General features: G+C 56.1%; 1 protein-coding gene across 9 annotated transcripts in view; it reads left to right on the top strand.

The window, feature by feature from the left end:
- Window positions 1-3,444: 3,444 nt before the first annotated feature.
- The window catches only part of AXIN2 (axin 2), a 33,021-nt gene continuing 25,992 nt past the window's right edge, over window positions 3,445-10,473 (top strand). For 2 of the 9 annotated variants that reach the window (XM_034942748.4, XM_034942745.4), the window contains exons 1-2: window positions 3,445-3,644; window positions 6,388-7,318. In XM_034942748.4, coding sequence (XP_034798639.1) covers window positions 6,504-7,318 — 815 coding nt within the window. In that variant the 5' untranslated portion in view covers window positions 3,445-3,644; window positions 6,388-6,503. Of the gene's footprint in view, window positions 3,645-3,966; window positions 4,299-4,752; window positions 5,609-6,387; window positions 7,319-10,473 lie in introns of those variants that run through there. The other 7 variants (XM_063598792.1, XM_034942747.3, XM_063598791.1 and 4 more) reach the window with 5 other exon arrangements.

Below are 10,473 nucleotides of genomic sequence, written 5' to 3'. Positions count from 1 at the left end.
CCTTGCTTTCCAGTTTCCAGGCAACCGTGCAGGATTACAACAAGTCACATGACAGCGCTGCTGCCAGGGACAAGGGGAAAATGGAAAACGTGCTATCTTGAGAAAGGGGCTGCTATAAGCACAGGACTTTGGATTCTCCTCTAGAAATATTATCAACAAGTAGTCAGAGACCCAGAGGCTAGAGAGAGGGCTTTCCAGTACTTGGCCCAGCCTCCTGCTGGGAGGGAAGTGTCCCACCAGATATAAAGCTGTAGGAAAGCGGACAGGCCAGGGGTGATGGTGGAGGGAGTCACTGCCCTAAAGTGACCCGAGCACCTGTTCTGGAAACCATGCTCTCAGAGGAGTTATTATTTATTTATTTATTTTTTGAGACGGAGTTTGCTCTTGTTGCCCAGGCTGGAGTGCAATGGCACGATCTCGGCTCACCACAACCTCTGTCTCCTGGGTTCAAGTGATTCTCCTGCCTCCGCCTCTCAAGTAGCTGGGATTACAGGCATGCGCCACCACGCCTGACTAATTTTGTATTTTTAGTAGAGACGGAGCTTCTCCATGTTGGTCAGGCTGGTCTCGAACTCATAACCTCAGGTGATCCACCTGCCTTGGCCTCCCAAAGTGCTGGGATTATAGGCGTGAGCCACCGCACCCCGGCCCTCAGAGCAGTTATTATTGACCGAGAAGATCCAAACCAAACCGGGTCTTGCTCCTGGGTCCCCAGTCCCAGTCCCAGTCCCCTCTTGCTACAGTCGCAGCCATGGGATAATGAGGTAGTCCTTTGGTTAAAGTTGAGCCTACAGTGATTAGGGCTGGTTGGGGGAGGCAGTGACGGGTCGGTGGGGACAACTGGGAGGAGAGGAAAACCACCCACGAAGACCAAGTTTCCACTTCCTTTTTGAAAACCTCTTTTTTCTGAACATTGTTTATTTTGATTTTAGATGTTTTGATTTTTCTCTCTCCCCCACCCCCCACATTGTGTGTGTGTGTGTGTGTGTGTGTGTGTGTGTGTGTGTGACTTTACTGTTGTTTATATGGTAGACACTTTTATGGCAATCCATACCCCTCTGTCTACACTTCTGTTCCAGTAATAATACCCTCTGTGGCCCAAAGACTCCCTGGAACCACAGTGACAGTTTTACTCTTGGCACTCCTGGGGTGGCCAAAGGTGGTGGCTGTGTTCTTGGCCCTGGGCCAGCTCAGAGCTGGTGGCTAAGAGGGTCCATGGGCCACTGACCCCCCAGAATACCAGCAGGCCGGGGCTTTTAGAGCCCACTGGTTTCCTCACACCAGCAGTTGTCCTAAGGCAAAGATGAGTCATCAGGCCACACTCTTTCCCTGGCCTTCCTGGCTGGCTTCAGGGCCACATTTCAGGGCTGGTACTGCTGTCTTTATGCCAACCTGGCTGCCTGGGGTCGAGAGCCTGGAGCTGCAGACCATGGGCACCGAAAGGCAGGTTTTGGGGAGGAGCTGCCACCTGTCATGGCACCCACGAGCCAGAGTCCAGAGTCTTAGACTAGAAAGTCCAAGAGCTTTCTAGTCCCTTGTCACAGCCCCTTAGGCTGAGGGCAGGTGGTGCACAGTCCTGCCGCCTGCCCCTTTCCAGCAGATCATGGGTGGTGGATCTTCCTCCTCTTTTTCTTTTCTTTTTTTTTTTGAGATGGAGTCTTGCTCTGTCGCCCAGGCTCACTGCAACCTTAACCTCCTGGGTTTAAATGATTCTCCTGCCTCAGCCTCCCGAGTAGCTGGGACTACAGGCGCCCCCCACCACGCCTGGCTAATATTTGTAGTTTTAGTAGGGACAGGGTTTCACTATGTTGGCCAGGCTGGTCTCGAATGCCTGACCTCAGGTGATCCGCCTGCCTTGGCCTCCCAAAGTGCTGGGATTACACGGGTGAGCCACCACACCTAGCCTCTTCCTTCTCTTTTTCTATGGATACCTAGATAGAGCCACAATTCTTGCATGTTTTAAAGTTCTGAAGGCCTAATGACAGGCCATCTCGCATTTAAAAGGGCTTGTCATCCATTAAGTTGGAGAGTAAGAGCCTCGCAGAGCCCTGAGGCCAGGACTCTGCCTTTCACTTCTTGGATCTCTTTGGTTCACACCTTTATGTGTGTGTGTGTGTGTGTGTGTGTTTTGAGGGAGTCTCGCTTTGTCACCCAGCCTGGCGTGCAGTGGTGCCATCTTGGCTCACTGCAACCCCCCCACCCCCGTCTCCTAGGTTCAAGCGATTCTCCTGCCTCAGCCTCCCGAGTAGCTGGGACTACAGGCACGTGCCACCACACCCGGCTGATTTTTGTATTTTTAGTAGAGACGGGGTTTCGCCATGTTGGGCAGGCTGGTCTCGAACTCCTGACCTCAGATGATCCTCCAGCATGGGCCTCCCAAAATGCTGCGATTACAGGCGTGAGCCACCGTCCCCGGCCCTTTGTTTTTTAAAAGGAAGAAAAGTTAATTATTCGCTCATAACATAAGGAATCATTCTATAGCAGCAGCAGAATAAATACATAATGCTCTGGGTTTGTGACATATTTTCTCATTTTAACGGAGAAGAGAAGGTTGTGTGTGCCTTATAAACGTTTTTGGGCAAATGTGGGAGAAATTCAAAGGTGACAATGGGGTGAGGAGTTTTCGATACATTAAAACGGCATGCATGCCTTGTCGTTTGGAGTGGGAAAAAAGATATTCCTATCGGTTTAATATGTAACATATGGCAGAAGAGGGGACTTTGGAAGAGTAACGGGTATGCAGTTGTTGGGGAGAGATGGCCAATGTGTGCCGCTATGAGGGTCTTATGGCCAGCAGGTTAGGAAGCTGGACCTAGGTCTTCAGGGCACTGAGGTATGCCTCCTAACTGGTGTTAGCACTCAGGCCTATACTGGCGGTACTGGCGGATTCACACCCCACTTTCACACATGCACAAACGCAATTCATCCACCAACTGCAGTCCTATATTTACCCGAACTCAGATGCACGTGCACAAGCGCGCACAGGCATGCACACGCCTCCAGCGGCTGGGCCCGATTCCGCCCTATGACAGCGGGCCAGCCAACCCCAGGGCCGGAACTCCCTTTATAAAGTCCTCCAAGCCCAAATTCCCAGGGAAACTTGAATAGAGGCAGAAAAGCGTTTGATGATAGAAAAAAAAAATCTGCTTGCTTGCAGTTCTTCTGATGGCCATAATGCTACCAGAAACTGTTGCATTCCAGAGCCGGGGAGAGCGAGGGCAGGCAGGGGGAGGAGGCGGGAGCAAAGAGGCCGGAGAACTTGAAAGAAGAAATCAGAACTCGGGCTGAGAACGCCCTCGGGGCCGCGGGGGGCTGGCAGGGGGCGGAGGAGAGGCCGGGGAAGGGTTAACGCGGGAGCGGAGCGTGCGGCGGGGGCGGGCCGGGGCGGGGCGGGGCGGGCGCGGGGCGCTGTCCCTTTAAGGCGGGCGGCGCGGGCCGGCCGAGCGCGGCTGTGATTGGCGCGGCGGGATCACTGGCTCCGCGAGCCTGGCCCGGGGGAGTCGGCTGGAGCCGGCTGCGCTTTGATAAGGTCCTGGCAACTCAGTAACAGCCCGAGAGCCGGGAAATAAAAATAACCCCTCAGAGCGATGGATTTCGGGGCCGCCCGGCGGCCGAGGCGCCCGCCGAAGGCCCTGCTGTAAAAGGTGGGGGTGGAAGCTCGGCCCCAGCGGAGCCGCTTCAAAGAAAGTCCCCCTCTTACAGGGGGCGAGGTCGCGCCGAGCCGCGGCGTGGGCGCGGGGGGCGGGAGGGGGCCCGGCCAGGCGGAGGCCGGGCCTGGAGAGGGGCGCGGGCGGGGCGGCCCTGCGGAGCGGTGGCGGGGCTGCGGGGGGCGGCCCGGGGCGCGGCCGGCGCGTACCTCCCTTTCAGGACCGTGCGCTCGGCTCGCGCCTTTGAAGTGCACAGTTAAATCCACAGCGCAGTTTTTGTTGGAAGCGCCCGGAGGACATTTGGTGCGCCGAGTGACTGCTGGAAACAGGACCTGTGTTGAAAGCCGGACCGGGCGGGGGCGCAGGGGCCGGGGGCGGCCGCGGCGGGGGCGGAGGCCCGCTCGGATCTTTTGCATAAAAGGGGCGGCGGGGCGCGCCGTTCCCCTCCCCGGCCGGTGGCTTTCGCTCTGAACCCGGGATTGTTGTTTCCCGCACCCCCTCCCCCGCCGCGCGACTCCCCATGTTCCCCGACGCCGCGGCCGGCCCGGGGGGGCCCGGGGCTGCCGCCGCGAGCCGAGCCGGGGGCCGGGGCCGGGCCCCCGCCAGGGGCGCCTGCGAGGTCTCGCCGCGGAGCGCGCGCGGGGATCAATGGTGAGTGCCGAGGCCGAGGCGGCCGGGCGGACCGCGCGCTTTGATGTGCGGGGCGGCCCTTTGAAGTTGGCAGGCCGGCTATTTCGGGGCGCGCTAGGGGCCGGCGCGGAGGGGAGCGGCGGACCCGGCGCCCAGCGTTCCGGGGGGGCTTGGCCGGGCAGCCCTGCGCGCCCTGCGCCGGAGCCCCCTCCCCAGCGCGGGGACCGGGTTGGCGGGGGGCCCGGAGAGGAGACTTATCCGAGTGGCGGCAGTGGCGGGGGCGGAGAGGGGGCAGATACCCCCCGGGGGTCGCGTCGCTGTCGCGGTTATGGATGTGAGTCGGCGTGTGAGTGCGCGCGGGAGTGCCTTTGGGAGGTGGGATGAAAGGGTAGCGGCGCCCCCCGCTTGCCCTCCCCCGCCCCCCGCCTCTCCTCCGCCCCATCCTCTCCTCCTACTTCTCTTCCCCCTCCCCTTTTCCCCTCCCTGCCGCGGGTCCGCACTAAGGGGCCCACAGCGCTGGCGGAGGCTCAGTCTGCGCGCAGGACCGGCCCAAGTCCGGGGCGCCCGTGTCCCTCGCGTCCCTCCTCCCGGCCCGGGCCCCTCGCCCGTGGCCGCCCCGGCCCCTTTTGCGGAGAGGCAGAGACTCCGCGCGTCGCCATTTCTGGACTAGGCTGCTGCTTTCTGTGCTTTTTCTGCGGGCGCCTCTGCAAGCGGCGGCGCCGGGGACCGACCCCCCGCCCGGGCTCGGGGCGCTGCTGGCGTGTCCCGGGGTTCCGGCCTCGAGGTGTGCCCGCCGGGGCTCTGGAGGCGTTCGGTTGCATTTGGGCCGGGGGACCGGGCCGGAGGGGCTCGGAGGACATGAGAGCCCGGCCTCGGCGGCCTTCGTCTTCCAGGTAACGGGGCCGCTCCACCTCCCACCGCCCGGGTAGCGCGGTGCTAACGGCAGCCCCACTTTTCCGTGGGCCGCGCCGCCCAGCCCCGCGGCTCGAGGCTCTGGTCGGGTTCAGCGTGCACCCATCCCAGATCCGGGGTCCCTGGCTTCTCGCCCCGGGTTGCACCCCGTTCAGCCCCTACCCTTCTTAGTTTGATCTTTTCCGTGCTAGGGAAAGCAGCTTGTTTATTGGTTAGATAAGACTTTTTTCTTTGGAAAAAAGACAGGCTTGAAATCAGTAGAGTTTGGGATTCTTGGCACAGGCAGTAGTGGCGTGAGACGGCTGGTGATCCAGTTTTGTAGGTTTCGCGGATCCGGGAGGTGGGTTGGGGGCACGGGGGCGACGGTTCCGAGGCTTCTCAGCTCTCTCTCAAAGTTTGAAGATCAAAGTCTCCACTGAGTGAGTTGGTTTCTGGTTTGGGGGGAGGTCAGGGAAGACAGAGGTGTTGACTGAGCTGGATTCTTGGTGGGGGTAGGGGGCGCGTAGCGAACACTCAAATCTGAGTTGGGGAGGGGGTGTTTGCGTGCTGAATCTGGGAGTCCGGGAGCCCAATCCGCCTGTGCTGGGCGGGCTTCTCTTGGGCCAGGATCTTCTGAATTTTTAAGGAGTGGGAAGAGGGAGCGCAGAGGGAGGGGGTGGGTGGGGAGAATGGGAACCAGATGCCGGGGAAGGGCACGTTTGGAGCTCGAGTTATCTGTGCAGGGCCGAGTGGGGAAATATACCGAAATTGGTTTCACCTGCACACAGCCTAGCGGCTGGGAGTGCGCCTTTTTGGAGTTGATGGTATCGGGGGAGGGGAAGGGAGGGGAGGCGAGGCGCGGGCTGAGCTGCCCTGCGTGCGCCCTGGCCGAGTGGGTTTTTGGAAGGTTGTGTCTTACACCTCCAGTGTCCCCCTGCCGTCCCCAGCTCTTGCCTTCCTCTCACCTTCCCCGCCTCTTTCCCAACAGCTCCCTCCCACCCCCAACCCCGAAAAGTGTGCAGGGAGCTCAGATTTCGCTTTTGAAAAGCAGCGCCAGATACTTTAGATGAGCACCTCGCAGATAGCTGGGTTGCTTGATTTGAATTTGAGGAGTTGAAAAGCCTGTTTACTTTCTTGCTTTGATGTTGGGTAGATCTGGTTTTGATTAGATCAATACCCTTTTCTCTCTCCCCACCTCCCCCCTTCCTTTTCTTTCCAGAGAGGAGGTTCAGATGAGCCCCTGCTGACTTGAGAGAGACAGAGAGACCACGCCGATTGCTGAGAGGAACTGGAAGAAGAAAAATTCCCAGACTCAGTGGGAAGAGCTCCCTCACCATGAGTAGCGCTATGTTGGTGACTTGCCTCCCGGACCCCAGCAGCAGCTTCCGTGAGGATGCCCCGCGGCCCCCAGTGCCAGGGGAAGAAGGGGAGACCCCACCGTGTCAGCCAGGGGTGGGCAAGGGCCAGGTCACCAAACCCATGCCTGTCTCTTCCAACACCAGGCGGAACGAAGATGGGTTGGGGGAGCCGGAGGGGCGGGCATCTCCGGATTCCCCTCTGACCCGGTGGACCAAGTCCTTACACTCCTTATTGGGCGATCAAGACGGTGCTTACCTGTTCCGAACTTTCCTGGAGAGGGAGAAATGCGTGGATACCTTAGACTTCTGGTTTGCCTGCAATGGATTCAGGCAGATGAACCTGAAGGATACCAAAACTTTACGAGTAGCCAAAGCGATCTACAAAAGGTACATTGAGAACAACAGCATTGTCTCCAAGCAGCTGAAGCCTGCCACCAAGACCTACATAAGAGATGGCATCAAGAAGCAGCAGATTGATTCCATCATGTTTGACCAGGCGCAGACCGAGATCCAGTCGGTGATGGAGGAAAATGCCTACCAGATGTTTTTGACTTCTGATATATACCTCGAATATGTGAGGAGTGGGGGAGAAAACACAGCTTACATGAGTAATGGGGGACTCGGGAGCCTAAAGGTCGTGTGTGGCTATCTCCCCACCTTGAATGAAGAAGAGGAGTGGACTTGTGCCGACTTCAAGTGCAAACTTTCGCCAACCGTGGTTGGCTTGTCCAGCAAAACTCTGAGGGCCACGGCGAGTGTGAGGTCCACGGAAACTGTTGACAGTGGATATAGGTAAGACTTTGACGGGAGCGGGTGGGCTGATGCTGTGGACTTTGCAGATGTTTTAAGTATGGTGGATGGATGGATGGGTGTGCTGCAGAGACTGACAGGTCTGTTGAGTTAGGACTGCTGGCCATGAACCCTTTTTGATCTTGCTTTTTGTTGTTGAAAGAGGGGGAAAGCGATGCACATACAGTAAATACCTGCAGTCTTCCAGTGCTGACTTCAAACAGTGGCAAGCAGTATTCGCTAATGTGGGTTACTTATTATCCCGGGCTAGTGTCTCAGAAGAGGTTGAGAGAGAGAGAGAGAGGACAGCAGCTTTTGATGCCTCTGAGTCACCAGATCCACTAAGCGCCGGTTTTGGAAGGGGTCACTTCACCACTAATCAGTAGAGGGTGGAATTAATGTGGCTAGGGAGGCAGCTGGGTTGTGGTGGAGGCACAGGAAATAATATGTGCACCCACTGAGGGGTAAGTGGGATTTTTTTTTTGAACTTTTCTGTTAAGATAAGAGCCAGCAATTGGCTTAACTGAACTTGTGGTTCCCTTTGTACAATTACATATTTACCTAGCAAGAAAGGCCTCTAACTAGGGAAGGTCCTGTGACTTTCCCAAATGAAGGACCCTTACCTTTAGAGCTTGCTGGCATATTAATCCAGGTTTTAAATGCTCATGAGTCCGAGGGTCAGACTTCAGTTGATTATTTTGTTAGTGCTGATGGAGAAGAGATCTTGGCCCGGGAGTACTGGGGCCCTGGAGTACTTTCTCTTTGAGGCTTCAAAGACAAATAGTTCTTTGCAGAATGGCCAAGTCTTAAGATTCTTGACCTTTGGAGGCAACTTCAGACCTCTTGTTAGAATGAGTTTTTCTGTTTTCTCCCCTCCTCCCGACTTCCAAATATCCGAAAAGAGAATGAGCCTCTTAATTCCGGGGTGTGGTTTATGACAGGCAGGGGATGGGGCTGCACTTGACTGCTCTCTGAATGGTTTATCTTGCTCTCTGTGTGAATTTCTGTGTGTGTTAGGGGCCCAGGATGCGGTCTGATAGCTGCCTCTGGATTTCCCTTTCTCTGTAGGATGTGATCTCTAGTGCCCAGCAGCAGGAAGAGAGGTGGGCACCAGATGGTTGATCTTGAGCCTCTCAGGGTGGCCAGGTCTGAGCCTAGCGGGCCATGATTTTAGGGGCGGCGGAGAGAGTTGACTGTTGGCGAGGAGAGGAAGGGCTTGTTCTCCAACCACCAGGGGGCGCGCTTGTGGCTTGGGAACCAGTTTTACTCAGACATCTGGTCTACACCTAAGTGGAACCAGGTTGACTTTTGCAAGGAAGCACAGGTTCCAGGGAGGTGTTTCAGTGTCTTTATGCTTGTGGAGTCAGGTTGTCTGGGAGGAAGATCCTGGGTCTGGCCTCTGCAGTAGGTCAGTCGCCGGGCACCTGCTACACCTGCCCGCCCCATTATGAGACTATTTGGGTAAGCCTCTGGCGCTGGCCTCCTTGCCCTCTAGCCTGGCAGCCAGAGCTGAGACTACTTAAGAGCCGTGGTAAAGGCTGCTTCTCCAGGGGCCTCCTGACTGGGGCTTCTGTGTCTCCCACTGTCGGGACCAGAGTGTCACCTTCGTAAACAGCACAGTGTGTGGTTTTGGACGCCCTCCCCAGGCAGGGCTCTGCTGTGAACCCTCCCCTTTGTGGGTGGGCAGTTGCGACCCAGCCTGGGCTTGCCTCATCTGGGATATTACCAGGATGCAACTCATGAAGCTTTTGAGATCCAGAAGGCAGGGACAGAAGCGTGGACATCATTGATAAAGAGGTGACAGCTTGTCATTGACCTGAGAGTTTCCATACGAGATTCATGTGTGCCTTCTCCCACTGTTGGGTTGAGATGAAGCATCTTAAAGGACTCTCTGAAGCTCATATGTCTTAACTGGGCATATTTAAAGAGAATTTAAGACATAGCCAGATGATCTCACATCATTTTAACGTGCAAGATATTCGAGTGTGTGCACAGTACATGGAAAGGTCTGCTGACTCCTTATTCAAAGGCTTGCATTCCAGCCCGGTCCACCACTTACTGCTTGGGTGTTGAAGCCTTTCTGAACGGCATGTGCCCATCTGTAAAATGGGTGGGCACCATTCCTTCTGTCTGTGTCATAGGATTGTTATTAGGACCAAAATAATAAACATGAAAGCCTTTTGTAGAGAGAAACGTTTTGAACCGCCGCAAAGTGTTATAATTAGTATAATTAGTAATGATGATGTAAATAGGACAACCAGGTTGGGATGTCACTTTTAAAGGGTGACTCTTGGCTTAGCCCATTTTCCATTGTAAGATTTTAGAGTGGCCCCCTGGCCCCCATGCCTCAACTTTCTTATTGAACTGAAGTCTGTTTTTCCAGCTAGTTCTTGGAATGTAGAGATCCCATCTAAGGTTTAAGTTCCCCCCTTCCCTCTCCCGCACACTCACTCATTCTGCAGAGTACCTGGCATCTGGGATGGGCTTAATAAGTTAGTAAAATGAATGGAACAGAAACGTCAGTCCTGCTGAGGATGGTCTTTCTTCATCAGCTGCTGAGGAGCGGTCTTGGCAGCCGGATGCCTGGGGCACTGGCCAGGCTTGCAAGCCCTGTGTTTACCTCGGGCACTCAAAGGAGCCTCGTTTTTAACGACTTGTTTGTGTCCTTACTGATTTGGTGTCAGGTTTAATATAAATAGTTGGGGCGGAAGAGCAGGAATTATCCTCAGAGGGCAGGACTCTGGTCTGAGTGGTTGAGGGGGATGCCTGGGCTTTTGACGATGGCTATAAATAACCTAGAGCAAAAGCAACTTGTTGGTAGGAGCACGTGTAAAATCCCCGGCACACAGACACACACACGCACAGTGTCGAGGTGTGTGCGAAGGGGGGTTGTGGGATTAGGCACTGGGCCTAGCATTTATTTTGGGGAGGAGAATAAGGTGCTGGGTGCACAGAGCCCTCCCTGTGTCCTCGCCTTTCTGCACGTGCCCTTGTGTGTCCTGCCCAAGGTGGGGCTCATCTGCCTCCCATTGGGCCCTCTGCTCTGGCCTCCCTTAAAAGAAGTCGGGCCCAGCAGATGGCCCTCTGCTGGCTCCGAGTGCTGCTTCCAGTTCTCTGAAAGAACTCGCTGATGAGGCCCGTTTTTGTGCGGAGCCATT

This window comes from Pan paniscus, chromosome 19 (genome assembly GCF_029289425.2).
Source record: "Pan paniscus chromosome 19, NHGRI_mPanPan1-v2.0_pri, whole genome shotgun sequence".
Lineage (NCBI taxonomy): Eukaryota > Metazoa > Chordata > Mammalia > Primates > Hominidae > Pan > Pan paniscus.
This window is presented reverse-complemented; position numbering and strand designations above follow the sequence as displayed.